The sequence below is a fragment of the Ornithorhynchus anatinus genome, chromosome X1 (assembly GCF_004115215.2).
Source record: "Ornithorhynchus anatinus isolate Pmale09 chromosome X1, mOrnAna1.pri.v4, whole genome shotgun sequence".
Classification (NCBI taxonomy): domain Eukaryota; kingdom Metazoa; phylum Chordata; class Mammalia; order Monotremata; family Ornithorhynchidae; genus Ornithorhynchus; species Ornithorhynchus anatinus.
Window position 1 is genome coordinate 58,318,325 of NC_041749.1, and position 21,623 is coordinate 58,339,947.

The 21,623-nt window shown below is 38.6% G+C and overlaps 1 protein-coding gene across 7 annotated transcripts in view; it reads right to left on the bottom strand.

Annotated features, from left to right (window-relative positions):
• Nucleotides 1-4: 4 nt before the first annotated feature.
• The window catches only part of MITF (melanocyte inducing transcription factor), a 265,387-nt gene continuing 243,768 nt past the window's right edge, over nt 5-21,623 (bottom strand). For 6 of the 7 annotated variants that reach the window (XM_029051215.2, XM_029051212.2, XM_029051207.2 and 3 more), the window contains 5 exons: nt 14,936-15,053; nt 10,368-10,442; nt 8,932-9,007; nt 5,716-5,863; nt 5-3,516 (listed from right to left, as the gene is read on the bottom strand). In XM_029051215.2, coding sequence (XP_028907048.1) covers nt 3,115-3,516; nt 5,716-5,863; nt 8,932-9,007; nt 10,368-10,442; nt 14,936-15,053 — 819 coding nt within the window. In that variant the 3' untranslated portion in view covers nt 5-3,114. The remainder of the gene's footprint in view (nt 3,517-5,715; nt 5,864-8,931; nt 9,008-10,367; nt 10,443-14,935; nt 15,054-21,623) is intronic. The other variant, XM_029051209.2, reaches the window with a different exon arrangement.

Here is a 21,623-nt window from a genome sequence, read left to right on the forward strand (position 1 = left end):
TAAATATGTGGAAAACCAAATGCTTTAATCAATCTATCAAGAATGACAGTTCAATTATTTCATTGGATACATTAATATTGATCCATAATATACAGTGCTATGGACCATACATAAATTATTGCTGCAGTCAACAGCAGGTGAATATCAACAACATTACAGTACCAAGCATCATAGCAAGAAACAGTAATTTGTCACTTTTTCAAGAAATATAATTTTCATACTATTATCAATATCAACTTATCCCAAGTGCATTTTTCCTGTCAAAAATATCAATGCAAGTGCATTATTTTGTGCTTCACTTTGTCTCTTTTAAACTTCCTGTTTATTCTAATTTGTTGCAGCATTATTATTGCTTTAGAGTCTCAAAACAATCAGAAAAAACTTCATCACATTATACAAAATCATGTTGGCTGCACCATTTTGACGGAATCTGAATGTTTGGTATTTCCATTACCTTTTCAACTGACACAGAAGAGACCAAACAATTTTGGCATTTAGACCACCAAGTCACTTCAGTCTGAGGCTCCAGGCCCCAATCGCCAAGGGCTGTCTTTGGCTCCTGTTAGCACACAAATACACTTCCCCAAGACTTAACAACTGCTGACTTATCTGTTCACAGTCATACTCCTCCATGCTCAAATTTGGCACAGGGAATAAAGCCACCATATTCTTTTGCTGCTTTCTCCTGAGCTCATTTTCTTCCCAGCCCCAGTATCCTCTAGAAACAAGAAGTCAGTGGAGGCGGGGGACTGGCTGCTTAGGTGCGAGCTATAGGAGGCAGGGATGTGGCGCAGAATGCCTTATGGTCTATAAATTAACTGTTCAAATGCATTGCTTAGTGCTGGTCTGCACATGCAGTCCCACTCAGCCAAACCCTGGCTGGCTCCGCTCTAACCTCCATAAAAAACATTCCCCAAATTGGCTAAGAAAAACAGGCCTAGTCATAACATCGTAATCTCTGACCTCTTTTTTTCCTCAATCCCTATGAATATGAAAAATAGTGACAGTGCTATGATTGTATCAATGTACACCTAAGGTACAATTAGTTGTTCAAGCAGAAGTGCAGAATTGCATAACTAGCTAATGAAAGAGCTATACAATTAAGAGGATTGAAAGAATGGGAGTTTTTTTGTCCCCTTATCCCCTCAAGTCATAAAGCTATGAAATTGATAGCATCATCAATGTTTCCAAGGATTTCCAGAGCCCAATGCACACATGAAAGATGCAGAGTTGATTTTTCCTTTGAATTATTCACTCACACTCCTGGCACTTCTTTCTCCCATCTTTCATCATGAATTCCATATTGATCTTTAAACATTTTCAACCATCCTAAACATGGTTTCCTGATCCAAGTCAGAGAAGTTGGCACTCAATCACTAAAATATATTTAATATTAAAAATATTTCAAGGAAAATTGGAAGCTCTTATGTCTACATAGGCACCATGCTACACTCTTATTGACTATAAATACCACCCCAAACTTTCTCGTATGCCACACTTCAGTCAGTGCTAGTCCGAAGTAGACTACTACTAAAATTTAAGGCACTTCATTCTGAATGAGATATGCTTTCCTGCCACTTGCAATTCAATTGTAGGCTGCTATTGAGAAATTCCATTCAACAGTCTGGCTCATAACACCATATGTCATCTTTGTAAAACATCTATTCTTGATATAATACAAGTAAAACTACTGTTATTGCATAGGACTACACTTGAGTAGATAATGCACTGAAACTACTTTTACAACATTGTTGTATGTTAAAATTAACATTGTTATCAAGTAACAGTTATTTGCCGCTATAGTAATTCATCTCTCTTTTTAAAAAAAAACAACCCAGCAAGATTGCTGAAATAAACCCCAATTTAAATTACTATTATAGGCATATTAACTCTATAACTATCCATTTTCAAGAATGTTACCATTTTGTATCACTAAAAATAAATATCTAAGTTTATTTTTTTCCTATGTAAAGCCTTGTTTTAACTAATCTATTTATACTAGACCTTAAATGTTTTTAAAAATATTTCCGAGTGTAATATACAAAAAATTGGCAAATCTCTCTCTCTCTTTAAACACATGACCTCGCATAAAAGCTTCCTTCATGTGTTTACAAAGAATGCATAACCCACTCGTGTTTCAAAAATGTTGAAATCTGTTGGTATTTTACAATGCATGGTCTTACCAATGAATACAAAGATATTGAAAAGAAAAAATTGATACAGAATCCATAAAAATCAAATGAACGATAAAACACAATTTCAAAACAAAAGTAGTAAGGCCAATTAGAAATATGCCCAGTTTAGAAAAGCATCACTTTTTCTGGTCTGAAAATGTAGGGAGAGGGGAACCCTTTCAGGTTTCCTTGATATTTGACTTTGAAATTTGCTATTCCCTTTCCAAAATAAAAGATTTTTATGAAAAAGTGAAGGAGGACAAAAACACTACACTCATTTAAGAAAAAAATACATGAATACAGAGAATTTGAAAAATGAGATCATCAAGAGGCATTCTTTGTTTTGATGGCCTCTTGGTCTCTCACTTCCTCTCACGCACTCTAGAACTAGCATTCTCTTCCTTGATAAATATTGCATAAAAGTGGTTGCGCTTTGAGAGTGTGGTAGCATTTCTTAAAATACTCTGTAATGTAAAGACAAAATTTAATGCTGGATGAAAGGTGTATCTTTAAGGCAGCACTAGTAAATCAACAGGTTTACAATATGGGATAGGGTTTTTTTGGTTGCTTTACATTCTTTCATTAGGCTTTATATGTCAAAGTAGGCTTCAAACAAAGTTTCACTTGAATAAAAATTGACTGTGATTTTGATTCAAAATAATATTTCTCTGAATAGTTACGGTAAGAATTCAAAAGTTGATGAATCCAGTTCACAGATACTGTACGTGTGTTGTACAATACTTTGGAGGCATTTGTAGTTGTCAAAGAGAATGTACACGTCCTTTTAAAAAATAAAAAAAAGTATATACTGGGCTATTGATGAAGCATGATGAGCTTTGTATTAAAGGGAAATTATCCCAAAAACTGCCAAAGGTAAATTATTCAAACTACTGATCAAGAAATTAAGCAGTTTATGAGAGAGCCGGTCAGATATTTTCTGCTAACAAGCATGATCAGCATCCTCCATGCTCATGCTGCTTCTCCGGCTACTTGTTTTAGAAGCTCCAGGAGACACGGATGAGAGGAGAGGATCGGTTACCCCCACAGGGGAGAGAGTATCATCCATCAAGATGTCTTCCAATTTGGAGCCCATTTTTGTGGGGACACTATAGCCAGTGGTACTTTCAGTCCCATTCCCTAAATTACTACTGAAAGTGATGGTACCATCAGTAAGATCAAGGGTTGTAGTGCACGTCAGGTCTGGGTGGTGCTGTAAGACTTCTTGGTTGCAGTTTTCAAGAATCGGTTCTTGCTTGATGACACGATTTACCAAATCTGGAGAACAAAGGCCCGTAGATGGAATGAGGGGAAGTCCATGTGCTCGAGCTTGCATCTCGAGTTCCTAAACAGAAAATTAAAATGAGAAATTAAGTGAAAAAATATCCAAGCTAAAAAGTTCCACTTCTTTCATGTCCCTCATCTTGTACAACTACAGTTGTCCCCAAGATTAAAAGTCTGGCTACGCCTTCAAACACCTTTGTTCTCTTCAGTCACATTTCCCACAAAGCAATTGTTTCCTTTTCTCTCTCTGCTAGACAGGGCTTTTCCAGTCTCCCCTACCACCCACCCACCCCTCCCAAAGGCACTAACAGTGCCTTCAGTTTAAAGGACCGATATACAGTATGTCCCTTGTTAGTGACTTCTGAGAATTTGCATGCCTTCTGCTTTGGGACTCTAAATGGATTTATTCCTTTGTAGGGCAGGTCCATCTGCATTCATGATGTGATCAAATTACAACAATAATAGAAAATTGACACCCAATTAGAAGACAAACCAACTACCCAAATGTTCCTTGAAAATTAGTTTTCATCTAGTGCCCTATCATTTGTCATGGTCTGTCTTCTATTTTCCTAACTGAAATATGAGTATGAGATAGGAAGAGCCTGAAATGAGATGGTTACACAAGTATCTGTATGATCCTTAATACAATCTAGAAAACCAGGCCTTTCCAGGAATCATTTCTGCAGCCTCAGACTGTTTAGGAAAATAGAAATTACACTGATGGTAAGGTAATATGCTCTTTCTTCTGCAAAATGTCTGCATGCAGCATGAAAATGAAGGGAAGCCCCTAGTTTCAATATGAAAATATGTGCTCACTTATACACCTCCCCTGTGCCCAATGTACATGCTGATGGGATCTAATGCCCCTGCTCATCAAATGGTTAAAAAAACCCTTTATGAAAAGGACAGCCTTCTTTCAACAATCCTTTACTGCTTAATTAAAAATATCTGTTTATCAGCTGAATAAACAATTATCTTATTTGCTAAATCATTTGGTAAAGTGAGAACTGTCAGAACTCATTACAGCATGATACCATAATGTTTCCAGGGGCACGAACAAGTGCTAAATGGTTTCAAGTGGTCATATAAGAAAACTCTCTCAGCCTCTTTGCTCTGTTTCCAATTCCACTTTCATTTACCTTTATTGCTTGATAGCACGATTTCCACTGGACTTCAAATGAATGACTACTTTTCTGTCAGCAATTAAAACTTTATTCAGTACTTTTTACCTAGAATATTCCACCATCAGCTCCAGGTAGATTAACTCACATGATACCTCTCAATGAACCCGTGAAGGAGTAAAAACCAGAACCCCTATACCAGTTGAATAAGCCAACAGGCCCCATCAAATGATAAGGGGGAGGGAAAAGGATGGGGAAGGGGAACCCATTGGGCTTCCCTAGCTTCCCTGATGGGCTGGTAAAGAACCAAGGGGAAGACCAGATCTCTTGCTGGTCCCTATGCTTCCCCAGGCCAGCAATCTGCCCAGCTGTATTTTGGTTGACCCAAACCTCCTGATACATGCCCATGATTTTCTAAGGACCAGCTACCATTCTTGCTGTGTTGACATAGTAGGTTGTGTTTTCCTCTCCAGCCCCAACAACCATCTGTGTTCTCTCACAGACCTTCTGAAATACCATTCTCGGTACAGGGTCATCCAAAAGTCCCTAAGCACCTTTATCGTAATATAACTAATTATGTTCTATTGTACTTTCCCAAGCACTTAGTTCAGTGCTCTGCACACAGTAAGCATTCAATAAATATGACTGATTGATTAAGTCACCTTAATAACTATTATGGTACTTGTTAAGTGCTATGTTTCAAGCACTGTTCTAAGCGCTGGGGTAAATACACGATAATCAGATCGGACAGAGTCCTTCTCCCACATTGGCTCACATTCTAAGTAGGAAGGAGACTCCCCATGTTACAGTTGGGGATACTGAGCCACAGATAAGTTGAGCAACTTGCCCAAGGTCACACAGCAAGCAAGTGGCAGAACCAGGATTAGAACCCAGGCCCTCGGACTTCCGGGCCCATGCTTCTTCCATTAGGCCATGCTGCTTCTCAACTATATAACTAAATGCTGTTCTCAAACAAAGGCTGCCCCAGAATGCTTTGACCTGAACAGGAGAGCAAGTGACTGTGACATTAAGGAAGCTAGAAAACAAGTTTCAAAATAAAGGGAAATAAGAAATTAAAAGTAATTTAGAGAGAAATTATTTATGGTAGAGTTAATTTCACTCAAAAAAGTTCTGCATACCTGTATTCTGAGTAAAAGATGTCTGTTAGCATGTTCTAGTTTCTTTTGTCTATTCTCAAGTTCCTTTGTGCGTTGCTGCTCTCGCTGTAGTTTTCGGATATAATCCACAGATGCTTTTAGAATAGTTCCTTTATTCCAGCGCATGTCGCTGTAATAAGAAAGAATACAAAAAGACCTTTGGGAGCTCAAGAATAAGGGAGCAGATATAATTACCATCGAGATTCACTAGCGATCAGCAAGTATTATAGGAAATACTATTGGAAAAATAATATATTTCCATGAATGCATGCAGAAAGGGGAGTGGGGCAACCCCCTTGAAGCCACGGAAGCAATGAAGCTCCACAGTGTGGAGAATTGGCCTAAAGTAATGGGCAATTATTTGCCATGTGGAAAGATGCACAGTTGAAACGTCGCACTGCTTAGTGCCCCTCAAGTTTTCCCAAACCCCCTAATTCTCAAGTTATATGGTGATTACTGATTCACCTTAGTGTTCATTCTTATCCTGTCTAGGAAAAGCAGTCTTTATAGGCATTGTGGGCACTGCCAGTAAATTAAGTCACAGGTACCCAGAGGTGACAACTTGTCATTTGGAGCATGGGGTCAAGCTGGAGCACTGCAATGGGGGTTGGGGTTTGAGGGAGCAGGGAGGGGAAAAAGGGTGAGAGAGACAAGGATATGGAAAAGGAGGAGGGGAGGAAGAGAGGAGAGGAAAGGGAGAAGGCAAGGAAGGAGTAGAGGACGAACGGAAAAGAGGACAGAAATGAGAGGAAGACAAGAGGACACTGTTATTGTACTCTCACAAATGCCTCGTAGCATGCTCTGCACACAGTAGGCACGATGAAAGAACTTACTTTCCCTGCTGTACTTTCTCCTCCTCCTCTGCCACCACCACTTCTCTTGTCCTCACTGGGCTGTGGGGTCAGGGATGTCCTCTCATCCCTGGCTCCAGAGCCCCTGAGGAAGAGCCATGCAGAGCTGCTGAGGAGGCTGTTTATATCCCACAGGGATTTCCTCTTTTTGGCCTGATGCTGCTGTCACCCACCCACTGCCATCACCACTAGATAAGCCTCCTTGGTTCCATGGCTGGTGGCGCAAAGGGTCACTGGCCTGGCCCCTCAACCCAGTGAGGATGTAAAGGGAACCTCACATGTGCCAAGATCATGCTAGGGGTTGCATTCTGCTGGTGGAGAACTCTGGCCCCTTTCTGACTTCTAAGGGTGAGGGGTAGCTGCCCCACTCAAAAGGCTTTGGGGTAAAATTACTGAATTCACCCTCATGGTACCCAACCCTCTCACTCCCCATGAGTGATCACCCCTCTCTTCTCCCTCCCCCCCTAAGAGTTGGGCCCTTTGCAAACACCTATGATCGACTGCAATTTGACAGATACAGATGGAGAAGGAGGAAAAAAATCATATTCAAAGCCTCTCTTCTTTCATGATGATGGCAATAATCCCAAAATAGTTGAACTTCATAGCTTTGGGGCTCTTAAGAATCCACTGGTTCTCCAAATTTAAAATAAATATCAAGGTATTCACTGAATTTTCTGATGTCAATCCCTAGGGCTTGATTGCTTTACACAGCAAAACATCTTGGAAGAGAGAAACCTCAGAAGCTGGAGAACAAATATCCAGTGAATATTAGCTATCCGTTGTAGAAGGGGTAAGTCAAGGTTGAGAAAGGGAAAGTGCTGGTTCAAAGTTGGAAGAGGAAACTACTCATAGTCCATCTACTCCCATTTTTGTTTAGGCTGCTGTCTCATCAATATACTGCATACTAGCCTCAAATATAATGCAGAAAATTTCATTTTAAAATACTGTTGAACAAAATAGTAATCTGCCATTCATCCTTTAAAATATGTAAACATTCCATTACAGGGTAGAAATGAGAAGATATGCAAATTCTGTCTTTTTAACACAACTGCCTAGTTTTATAATACTTCACTAAAGATGTTCACATGCTAAAGTTAAAAGAATATGCTAAAATGTGAAGACTGATAAAGAAGAGGAAAATGGGAATTCAATTTCAACTATCATGCAAGATTGACTGTAGGAAATGAAGGTCATAGCCCCTTGGCATTATAAAATTGTACTGCAGAACTGAGAATTGGTATGTATCACGTTTCAAAATTACTAGACTTAAAATTGGTAAGCAAAACAATGAAAATGTACATTTTGTTTGGACATTCATTAGATGACATCTTACACTGGATAATGGCTTTATTTTACTTTGTTACCAATTCATGAACAATAACATATATATCAAATTTCATATGTGAGAAGTTCTTGATTTCAACTTGGTATTTTCTTAAGTAGTTAAAAGGTCATAGTGAAAGGATAATTTCATATATAGACAGATGTTATTAAAATATATACTTTCCTAGCTCACTCCAAGTAGGTGAGATTCAAACAGATAAAAATGGAACAAAATTTGACTGTTTTCCTATTTGTTCAAGCTGTAGCTACCCAAGCGGGTATTTATCACTACAATTTTTTTCAATGGTAAAACATGAAGTAAAAGACTAATTTGATTGGGCAGCAATTATTAATGGTGTTAGAATATGATTTTGAAAATGTGTGTGTGTGTGTGTGTGCGCCCACATGCATGCACAGTTTAAACAAAACCAATTTGTAGTCTTGCTTCTAAGGAATGTATTTTACTAACTTGACCTTTTCTCTGTTCATGAATACAAACTTGTCTGATTTCCAGTTATGATGTATCTGTTCATCAGGGACTATGGATGATATCCAGGTTCGGGAGCATGTAAGTAAAGCTCTTACTTAATTAATGATTGAAATCTCTACAGTTCTGGGGTAATGAACAATGTAAAGGCATTTTTAAAATAATCGAATAATGAATCAAATAATAAAATAATAAAAAGGCAGCCTACAATCCTTCTGGATCTCCATTAGGTAGCAAGGCCTTTGTTATCATCCAGAATCTCTCTTTTCTATCTGAACCTCCCTACAAGTCAGCACATTACATGGGGAAGAGGCTCCCTTAAATAGAAAAACACAATAAACTCATGCTAGATGAAACTATGATGAGACTTGTGTGAATGTAACAACCATGTAGATTAAACCAAAGGGGGAAAATACTATTTTGAGTTTAACAAAGAAAGGTTTTCACTCAAAACTATTTAAAAATGGTTACTATTTGGGAAATACTGAATATAATTAGAAAAGTATGTACCACATATTAATATACAGTTGTACTTACGGGTCATTTGACTTGGGTATCAAAGTGCCTAGCTCCTTAATACGATCATTGATATTAAATCTTCGCCTTCGTTCGACTTTGAGAAAATATAAAAAAAATCAATCAATCACATACTACATATTCTTTAGCACATATCTTTAAGGGGCAAAGTCTCTGGAAAGGCCCAGTAATAATACCATTATTGGGAAATAATGCCTTGAACATGCCAACACACTGAGCCAAAAGTCTTAGTGACTTTCTACAAAATACACCAAACTTCAAAAAAACCGTGTAAACATTAAATTTAAGCTGAAGTTTACAATTTTATGTACACTCTGAATATGTACCTAGTTCAGCATTTACTTCAGCCTTTAACTAATTCAAAAGTGCATACTATTTTCAGCAAATTTAAATTTAGTATCATAGATTTATTTAAATTGAGTCTTGATTGATATATACATATATAATATATACAACTATCCTTCTGGTTTGAAGATGATTATGTTACAGTATTGCTCAACCAACCTACTACTGGAATGTTTCCTCTAGAATATAATAAACTTAATTTTCCATTTACTTTATTCTAATTAAAGAAGAGATAAAGGCAATTAACATGGCAAAGCTTGGGACAATTGATCTGCAGTTATTATAAAAACATAAATACTGTATTGTTCAATTAACTCTGTAGTTACTAGAGTGAAATTTCATAATTACACCTTAGGACTGGAAGAAATATCACAGGATAATCCAATCCAGATCCATGCTCTAGGTAAGAGTGTACTTGAAGATAACCATCTTATTCTTTTCTTCAAAGTTTCCAGAGAGGAAATCCTAGTCTTCCTATTGAAATCTTCCTGGGTTTCACACCCCTACGATTTGGATGACAATCTCTGTTACATCCCCTCACCCTATGTAAAAGCCCATATAATACAAGAAAATTAATTTGTTATTCATCGTGGTGCTAACAGGGAAGAAGTGTGGCCTAGTGGGGATAGCAAAGACCTGGGAGTCAGAAGGACCTGGGTTCTGCTAATTGCTTTTTGTGTGACCTTGGGCAAGTCACTTAAGTTCCCTGTGTCTCAGCTTCCTCAACTGTAAAATGGGGATACCTGTTCTCCCTCCTTCTAAGATTGTGAGCCTCATGTGGGGCAGGGACTGTGTCCGATCTACTTAACTTGTACCTACTCCAGTGCTTATAACAGTGTTTGACACAGAGTAAGCACTTAACAAATGCCATAAAAAAAAACAAAACAGGGATATAAGACAAAATATGGAGTAAAGAGAAACTGTAAAAATGTGAAGAAATGTAGTCTATTTCCAGCTTGTTTTACAGCATTTGTATTTTTAAACATTACATCTATGCTTCTGAAATCACTGATTTTCTTTCACAAAACTTACAATTCTGATATACTTTACTATCAGTGCCTCTATTTATAAAATGAACAAAGTCAGCTTACTTAAGTTGTGATTGTCCTTTTTTTGTCTTTCTTTAGCCAATGCCCTTGCTTCTGATTCTGTAGGAAAAATACACGCTGTGCACGTGAATGATACAATTAGAATTTGGTAAGATTCAAGGCACATGACAAAGCGAATTGCAAAACCTTTCTTCATTTTCTTAACATAAGGCACCTTCTCTGACTTGAAAATCAAGCAAAAATATCTCTTTAAATATGAATTGAAGCAAAATGAATATAATGCAATTATTTTCAAAAATAAAGAAATCAATGAAAGAATTAAACTTCCATTAGTAGTTCACTGGCATAACGATAATGTGATAATATTTTTTAAAATCAAGGAATACTACAGATGTGCTTGCCACAATAAAACAACAAAAAGATTATTGGGACTTTAGTGTTCACAGTTATCAATAATAGAATTAATACTTTAGGAAATATGGGTATGGCCCATGATACAGCATGGTTATGTTCCCTGAAAATGTGGCTGCATCGTGAATAGCTGTATCATGGGATGTTTTTCCATACATACATATTTTATAAATCAGGACCTGCTCCAGAACATGTGGAAAAATAACGTGAAATTTTTTTGTGTGTTATATACTGCTATGTGAAACAACATTAAACTACTCTTTAATCCGCGTTACAGCAATTCAAAGCACAGCATTAACATTAATGTTTCCGTCACCAATGCTGAAAAGAAAATCCATTTAAGAATATTATAACAAAACACAAGAGATTCAATACCCTAAACTTAACCCTAAAATGACAGTTACCCAACAGCTCAGTGACGCCCCCATCCTAAAAATCAAAAACAAAAAAACCCCTTGACCCTATGGCTCCCTCCAGTTATCACCCCATCTCCCTTCTACCATTCCTCTCCAAACTCCTTGAATGAGTTATCTACACCTGCTGCCTTCACTCCCTTTCCTCCAATTCTCTCCTTGACCCCCTCCAATTAGCTTCCCACCAAGGATCTCCTTCTTGCCAAACCCAATGACCTCTACTCCATGCTAATCTTCCTCAGCCTCTCAGCTGCCTGTGATAGTGTAGACCATGCCTTTCTATGGGACATATTATTTACTAACCTTGGCTTCACTGACACTGACTTCTCCTGTCTCTCTGGTTGCTTATTCTAAGTATCTTTCTCTGGCTCCTCCTCTGCCTCCCACCCTCTAACTGTGGGGGTTCCTTAAGGCTCAGTTCCGGGTCCCCTTCTATTCTCCATCTACACCCTCTCCATCAGGGAATCCATTTGCTCCCACGGCTTCAACTACCATATCTAGGCAGATGACTCCCAAATCTACAGCTCCAGACCTGATCTCTCTCCTTTTCTGCAGTCTTGTATTTCCTCTTGGCCTTTTCAATACATCTCTACTTGAATGTCCCACTGACACCTCAGACTTAACATATTCAAAACAAAACTCATCTCCCAACCCAAACCCTGTCCCCTCCAAAGTTTTCCATCACTGCAGACATCCTCCCTGTCTCACAAGCCCAAAACCTTCGCATTTTTCTCAACTCATTTCCTCTCTCATTCAACCCACAAAGACAAGCAGCGTGGTCTAGGGGCTAGAGCACTGGCCTGGGGGTCAAAAAGACCTGGGTTGTAATTCTGATTCTACCACTTTTCTGCTGTGTGATCTTGGGCAAATCACTTAACTTCTCTGGGTCTCAGTTACCTCATTTGTAAAATGGGGATTAAGAGTGTGAGCCCCATGTGGGACAGGGACTGTGTCCAAGCTGATAACCTTGTATCTACCCCAGTGCCTAGAACAGTGCTTGACATATAATAAGCGCTTAGTACCACCACCATCATTATCATATTCAATGTCACCGAATCCTGTTCATTCAACCTTCAAAGCATCGCTAAAATCTGTCCTTTCCTCTCCATCCAAACTGCTACTACACTGATCCAAGCAATTATAACCCACCTTGACATTTGGGCATCAGCCTCTTCACTGACCTCCCTGCCTCCTGTCTCTTCACTGACCTCCCTGCCTCCTGTCTCTTTACACTCCAGTCTGTACTTCACACTGCTGCCCAGATCACTATACAAAAACATTCAGGCCATGTTTCCCCACTCCTCAAGAACCTCCAGTGGTTGTCTATCCACCTCCACATCAAACAGAAACTCCTTACCATTGACTTCAAAGCACTCAATCAGCTTGCTCCCCCACCACCCATCTTACCTTGCTGATTTCCCACTACAACCCACCATCTGCTCACTTTGCTCTGCTAACGCCAACTCAGTCACTGTACCTGGTTCTCATTTATCTCACCTCCGACATCTCCCCTACCTCCTCCTTCTGGCAAGGAACTTCCTCCCCCTTCATATCACACAAATGATTACTTTGCCCACCTTCAAAGCCTTATTAACATCACATCTCCTCCAAAAGGGTTTCCCTGACTAAGCCCTCATTTCCCGTATTTTCTCTCCCTTCTGTATCCCTTATGCACTTGGACCTGTACTCTTTAGGCACCCGATATTTACCCACTCTCAGTGCCACAGCACTTATGTACACATCTATCATTTATTTTAATATATGCATTTCCCTCTAGGCTCTAAACTTTTTGTGGGCAGGGAACCTGTCTACCAACTCAGTTGCACTGTACTCTCCCAAACGCTAATACAATGCTCTTCTTTGTACAATGCTAAATGTAAGCGTTGAATAAATACCATTGATTGACTCTCCCTGTGCTGTTCAGAAAAGAATGCTGTTCATGATGTGCTTCTGCACTAGGTTAGGAATCGCCCCCTTCCTCAATCATAATATAAATAATATAATATATAATATAAATATAAATATGATTATATTTATTGAGTGCTTACCAGGTGCAGAGAATTGTACTAAGTGCTTGGGAGAGCACAATACAACAGAATTAGTAGACTTGATCCCTGTTCACTCTCCTACTATATCCTCTCCTACCCTGGTACCTGTACCCTGGTACCCCAATGCCCACTTTGTGCTGAACTGTGTTGTGTGGTTCAATGGTTTGGTTCTTTCTTTCACCTAACCTAATTTCTAACCTAAGCAGCAGCTACTGTCTCCCCTCCACCACTTCCCATTCATTGGTTTGCAGCCCTCCTTCCCTGCCCCACCCAAAGCAGCAAGGACAGAGATCGTGACAGATTTGAAGTGTGATGGGGGACAGCAGTCCTCTCCCAAGCTGTCATTGCCCCCACACCCATCTTCCTGCACTGATCCATCTCTGCCTCTGCCCTGGAGCCTCAGCCGGGTTGGGAAAATCAGATTGCAAACCAGAGAATGTAAAGTAGCAGGAAGGAGAGAGAGGAGTGGCAGTGGTTACTGCTAAATTAGCACTGAGATAACAAAAAAAAATTATGCAACCTTATGCAAAACAGGTATTTTTCAAGTATTTCCTCTTTTCTATAGTCAGTATTTAAAAAGGTATGATAGCCCATTACTAAAGCAATTATTAATCAGGTATTTAAAGAATCCTCATCCTAATCCTACACACTAGCCCTAGTCCTGATTCAGATTTTCAGGATCAATAATTTTGTTAATGACTGAATTTAAATTTTTGATATGTATGAAGTGCCCTTGTTGATTACTTAATTGGGCATTGTTTAGTTTTTAAACAGTATGACAGTATTTCTTTTTTCCTAGCCCATATGAATGCTGGCCTGAGGACACAGAATTTTATACTTTTCTGTAGCTTTCTCATATATAATTTTTATCTTTACTGTTACTATGGTTTCAAGAATTTTTATATACCTAGTCACAACAAATATTTCTGAACATTCCATCACATTTTCACTTAGCTATCTAGTCCCTTTAGCATGTGAAGAAACAGGAACTTTTTACAAGGAGAAAATGGAAAAAGGCTTGAAAAAGTCCTTCCTGAAGCTGCCTAGTGGATGGAGTATGGGCCTGGGAGTCAGAAGGGCCTGGGTTCTAGTCCCTGCACTGCCACTTGCCTGCTGTGTGACCTCGGGCAAGTCATTTCACTTCTCTGGGCCTCAGTTACCTCATCTATAAAATGAGGATTAAGATTGTGAGCCCCCTGAGGGACATGGTCTATGTCCAACCTGATTTGTTTTTATCTACCCTAGTGCTTAGTACAGTGACTGGCATATAGTAAGCACTTAATAAGTACCATTGTTTTCCCTTCAAACTTCAAAAACTGTAGAAAGTGGTTCTAAGTTTTTCTCCAGTATTTTGAAGAATTGACTCCTTCCAAAATATATGGTGTTTCAATAAGCCATAAGCATTACTAAACAATGACAAACAATTCACCAATACTTCAAGATGCCACAATAGCAATTTATCTGTTTTGCTTTAAAATAAAACTGGGATGACTCAATGTAACACAACATTTGTAAATTATTTAAAAGTTTTTAGCTTTCTGGAGTTCAACCTTCTACAAAACTCATTCCAATTTTTAAAAGATCACTCAGAAGTTTTATTGAAAATACGAAGAAACCAATCATTAAAGAGATGGTGAGAGCCCAGTTTGGAAAAGAGCTATCAAGAGATGTGCAAAGAATAGCAAATTAATTTGTAAATATACCTAATGTCAATGGAATCAATTCTAAAAGTGTTTACCTGTGAGTTCCCTTTTAATGTTGGGAAGATTGGCTGGACAAGAGTTGCTGATTGTTAGGCCTGGAGGTGGCATGCTTTGGTTGCCATAAAGATCAATCAAATTACCTGACACAGGCAACTGTAACACAGTAGAAAAGAACTGTTGGAATGTTTCTGGATCACTTGCAGATAATGCAGAATAACAAACCCAAAGCAACCCCATTTAATATTAGGTTTTCTCTTGCACAAAATTAGATATGTTTGCTCTTATCTATCTTTTGTTAACTAGAACAATCTAATTAATTTCAAAATTTGAAATTTTTTTTTCCTACAGTAGTCTGGTATACGAGTGTGAAAAATGGAAAAAAGAGAATGATTTTTCATATTAAAAACATCAAAGAAGCTCTGCTTTCACAAATCAGGTTATTCATTTATTGGAAACAATACATTCCTTAGAAGAAAAAGATACAGGTAATGAACAAATATAGGTAATAATTGGATATTGTATTTTATCCTTTTAATAAAAATGAGTACACTTTTTTCAAATAATGGAAAGAAAAATAGTTTATAAAATAGTCACAAGAGGGAGCCCTTTCACTCTACAGAAGATATTAGAAACACCGGAGGGGTTAAACAAATAAAAATGTAAAAACTCAAAATGTTTAAAATGAAAAAAAGTAGTTTAATTTGACATTTCATTTAAATTAATGCACTACCTTTTACATTTTGACAATTGTAAACTAATGTTGTCCTTTTTATATGGGCTTGTGCAAGCTACTTTATAACAAGATATAAATGGAATCTTTATTTAACTAATTTAAATGTAAAAACTTTAAATGTTTGATATCTCAAAGACAACGAAGTTCACATACTGTCATCTAGCATTTTCACAACCTCATAAACTAATGTTTGTTCTTTATCGTGTGCCTGTGTAAACTCTTTTTTATTTACAAGACATTATCAATGACATTTTAGTTCAGGTATTTAAATGCAAGATAAATCTGGATGCATTCTTGATTCATAATTTAGTTACAGCCAAATATTTCACTGAAGTATAAAATATTTTCTATTAAAATAGTATTAAAAGAGTCCCTGGTGACCATTTTTAAACTCTTTTTTCTTTCAATTAAAAAAGTATATTCATGTTGATTAAAAAGGACAAAGTAAAAATTCATTACTTAAAAAAATTACTACAAGTAATTTTTAGCCTAACATTTGCCATACATTATCTAACCAGCAAAGCAGGTAGAAAAATATGATTAAGGAATTACCAAGAAATGTGCCAATTTATACATTGCTTCCTGAATTTTTGCAACTTTAATTCAATTACTTAGAGTAATTATCTTACTTACCTTCTTTTTCCTGGTCTTGATGTAATAATATTCTTAAACATCACAAAAAATATCCTCAGTCACCCTCTATCTGAATGCTAAAGGACATATCACAAATCTTAATACCAGGAGTTTGAGGCCCAGGACCACACCTTCAAAATCAATAATAACCTGAGCAAACTTGGTTTCAATATAAGGATTTACAGTTCAAGTTTTTATAATTGTCCTTCTTTATACATTAGGGTATATAGACACATGCCTAAATCTCAGAGCACAGAAAATGAGAAATGGCTCAAATGGACATCCTATATTAGATGTATTACGTTTTCATGCTATTGAATGAATGCTTTCCAGAAACAATGAGGAATTTCAGTTCATTAGATTACAATATCCCACAGGGAAAAGATAAGCAACACCACAGAATAAGACGTTCTCTCAAAATTTGGAAGATTGCAGCTAAGGAACTTTCTTTTATTCACTCTGGAAAAAACAGGTTATTTGTTAAAACATTTTTTAAAAAGTGGTATTGGAGTGTTTTGAATAACAGTAGGTTTACTTCTATACTTACCTGCTTTGGTAAACTTTGATTTAAAGGTTTCTTAAGGTTTGCTTTATGTGAAGCTATATGATGACAAATAATTAAAAACTGGAAAATTAATGGTCGAGCATCAACAAGTATTTTTTTAACATCAAAAATTAGAATTCAACCACCAAAAAACTCACTAAAAATACTGGGGTTAGTAAAATGGTTTTGACTACAGTTGGGGGTGAATTAGGACTAGGATTTGATGATTAGTTCACTCACATTTTGGAATATTGAATATGCAACATTTGATGGCTGTGAATGGGATGAATGTAATATGACTCAACCATTTGTTATAGTAGAAGTGGGGAGGTTACCCTATATGCCTTATGTATTAAGACCCTTTACCATTTTTGTTTATTGGTATTTTATCTTTACCTCATATTTCTCTTTCCTACTTTGCTTTCTCCTTTCTCCCTTCTTTCCCATCTCTGTCTTCATCTCTCCCTCTTTGCCGTTCTTTCTCCAAGCTGGCCAGCCTCTGTCTTTCTGGACTTGGGTCTGCAAGTACACATTTCTATACATACGTATTTGTGCTCAAGATACCACTACTGTCAGAATTTTGCTAATGAGCAAATGTGGCTGAGAAAACTGATTGTACCTTCCATGCAGAGAACACATAAAGACTATCTTTTGCCATAGTTTTGTTACTTTCAGAGCTTAGTTCTGTTTTCTATGTTTTATCTTAGTGTCAAGATCTTCCCAAAGCTTCTGCTTGAAGAGACCCTGATGCAAACAACTTTCCTATCTTTTCCAGTGGTACATCAAGAGAAGACCTCGCACCTCCTCTGAAAATTCACCCCTTCTACCTGCAACTCTCCAACCCCATCCCTTCACATCTTGTAAAAAAACACTTGCCCTCTCCCTTACCACCATCTTCAACCACTCACTTACAGTGGCTTTTCCCACTGTTTCTAACATGCTCATGCATCCCTTATCCTGAAAACAAAACCCCTTCCTTGACTCCGTGACTTCCTCCAGTTATCACCCCAACTCTGTCCTACCATTTCTTTCCTAACTCCTTGAGCAAATTATCACACCCACTGCCTCCACTCCCTCTCCTTGGCCACCTCCAATCTAGGTTTTGCAGTGCCCCTTCACTCCATGGAAACTGCTCTAACGTCACCAATGACTTCTTACTAATTCTGCTACTCCATCCTAATCTTCCTCAACCTCTCAGCTGCCTTTGACAACTTGCTTCACAACATTGTCCTCTCTCGTTTCTTCTCCAACCTCTCTGGTGGCACATTCTCAGTATCTTATGCAGGCTCCTCCGCTGCCTGTTGGAGGCCCTCAAGACTCGGCTCCAGGCCCCCTTCTATTCTTCATTTATACCCATTCCCTCAGGGAACTCATTTGCTCGCACAGCTTCAATCACCATCTCTAGTTAGATGATTCCCAAATCTAAATCTCCAGACCTGACCTCTCTCCTTCTCTGCAATCTCTACATGGATGATCCACTGACACCTCAATTAAACATCTCCAAAACAGAACTCCTCATCTTCCCCCCAAAACCCTTTCCTCCCCTTTTCTTTCCCAGCACTGTAGACAACACCACTATCCTCCGTATCTCACAAAGCCCGTAACCTCGGCATTATCAATCAGTGGTACTTACTGAGTGCTTACTATGTGCAGAGTATTATCCCCAACTCATATGTCTCATTCCACCCACATTTCCAATCTGTCACCCAAATCCTCTCAGTTCCAACTTTCACAATATCACTAAAATTCATCCTTTCCTCTCCGTCTAAACTGCTAATTACACTGATCCAAGAACTTTTCATGTCCTGCCGTGACTACCGCATCAGCCTCCTTTCTTATCTCCCTGCCTCCTATTTCTCGTCACTCCACCTCACTTCACTTCTCCTCACTTACCTTTGCTGCCCAGGTCATCTTTCTAAAAGATATATTCAATCCTTTTCTCCCCCAACTCCTATGAACCGCCAGTGGTTCCCTATCTATCACCTCACCAAACAACAACTCCTTAGCATCAACTTAAAAGTGCTCAATCAGCTCACCCCCTCCTATCTTATTTCACTGATTTCCTACTACAACCCAGTCCACTCACTCTGCTCCTCTAACATCAACTCATTCCCTGTACCTCAATCTTGTGTATCTCACTGCTGATTCCCTGGCCCATACCCTAACTCAGGCCTTGGAACTCCCTTGACTTCCTGCCTTCCTGTATGTGTGCATCACTCTGCAATTAGCAGTTCCTGGATGACTTTCTCAAGAATTTCCAATGATGCCAGTACTATGTTGATTTGGAAGACTTTCCAAATTAACTCGCTCCCAGATTGTCTGGATAGTTCAAATAAACCAGACCTTTTACACCACCACGTTCTACTCTGTTGGTGATGAAGAGTCAGACAAAGCATTTCCAAGTTTGACATTTCTGGTCAATGGCTAGATCTCAGGTCTACTGGTATTATGAGGAGCAAATTAGTACAGTGCTCTGCACACAGTAAGCACTGAATTAATACTGTTGATTGGCATCCAATGCTTCTGCAAGGTCTACATTTGCAGAGTAACAGCTTGGTGGTGGTTCCTAAACCTCTTCTGTATTTGACATACAGCAAGGTTCAAGTCAGCCAGCTATAGTTCATTGTATCTAAGCCACAGTGTGATTCTTGGAACAGTTTTTTGTATTCTTTTAACAGATCTTTTTAACACTGTTTATAGCTAGGATCTTGCCAGCAGTGAGAGAGGCCTTTGGGAATGTGTCTACCAACTCTGCTATATTTTACTCTCCCAAGCTCTTAGTATAGTTCTCTGCACACTATAAATGTGTGCTCAATAAATTTGATTGATTAATAGCTTCTGCAGTCAGCTCTCTCACCTTTCTTCTGGAGAATGTTCATGACTGGCAACTTTGAAGTCCTGTGGCATTTTCTCTATGTTCCATTTGTTAAGATAAAATACCCACAGACATTTGAGTGGCAAACCTCCACCTTAAGTAGGTCACGATGTAAGACCTTAAATCATACTTCATGATCTCTTGGTGAGGACATCCACAAGTTGGCAATAAGACAGTCTTTGGGTATTGACTGGCTCTCCAAATTTTGTAGCACCTCATCGTGTAGCTAACCTAGTGCTTAGTGCAATGCCTGGTACCTAATAAGTGCTTAATAAATACCATTCTAAGATAAAATTTATCAATTTATATTAAGTATTGTGCACTTTACCTGCACAGAGAGCACTGTACTAAGCACATAATAATAATAATTGTGGCATTTGTTAAGCACTTACTATGTGCCAGGTACTGTACTAAGCACTGGGGGGGAGGGGAATACAAGTAAATCAGGTGGGACACAGTCCCTGTCCCACAACAGGCTCAGTCTTAATCCCTATTTTTACAGATGAGGTAACTGAGGCACAGAGAAATGAAGAGACTTGCCTAAGGTCACACAGCAGACAAGTGGGGGACCCGGGATTAGAACATATGACCTTCTGACTTCCAGGCCCATGCTATATCCACTAGGCCATGCTGGTTCTCTAGTACAATATATAGAGTTGGTAGAACTGTTACCTACCCACAAGGAAATTCATTACTTAAAATCCTCGGATTTATATAGTACTGGTTCTCTACAGCCTTGACATCCTACCACTGCAAGGACAGGTTCCTTAATTGGATCTATATGTCCCCAACTCAGGTTTCTAAAGGCATCAGTTTTGACAGGATCACAGATTGATTGCTTTGCTGCAAGAAACTCTTTAATCTCTAGATTACTTTTACCTAACTTGTCTTGGTGGCATCAGATAACTATGACCACAATCTTAATGGCTATCTATCAAACAGTACCTTTTAGACAGGGCTCTTTTTTCTAAAAGGGCTATAATGATGATATTCAGAACCTTCTTCTAGGTACCTTTACTCTCTAGGTGTTTGACACTAAATCTCACTTCTCACTTGAGTATTGCATCAGCCTTTCACAGGTCTCCCTGCCTCCAGTCTCTTCCCTCACCAGGCTATACTTCACTCTGCTGCCTGAATTATACATGATTCTGCACACATCTCTACCAACACCTCAAAAACCTTCAAGGGTTACCCATTCCTCTTCTCAAACAGAAATCCTGACCATTGACTTTTAAGATGTCTGAACAGTCTCTACCTCTTATTATTTATTCATGCATTCAATCATATTTATTGAGCACTTACTGTGTGCAGAGTACTGTACTAAGCACTTGGAAAGTACAATTCGGTAACAGATAGAGACAATCCCTACCCAACAATGGGCTCACAGTCTAGAAGGATCTCTTCTTCAACCACACCCCATCTTATACTCTCAACCCTTACTTACCACCTTCCTCCTGTCTAGAAATCCCTTCTCCTTTGTATCGACTAGACCACAACTATCCCCCGACCTTTAAAGCCTTTCTGAAATCACAACTCCTTGAGGAGGCTTTCCTCAATTAATATCCACTGCCCTGGTTTTAACCCCCTAACTACCACCCCAATGTTCTACACCAACCACGCAGTTTTTATATTCATACCCATCTGGAGTGCACACTTAAGCACTCATCTAAATATCCATTTTCCTTTTTTGTTCTATCTCTAAATTATTTTACGTGCTCCACTATATTGTAAGCACCTTGAGGGCAGGTATAATGTATTAGAGAAGCAGCATGGCGTAGTGGACAGGGCACAAGCCTGGGAGTCAGAAGGTCATGAGTTCTAATCCCAGCTCCACCACTTACCTGCTGTGTGACCTTGGGCAAGTCACTTTACTTCTCTGTGCCCCAGTTACCTCATTTGTAAAAAGGGGATTGAGATTGTGAGCCCCACATTAGATAA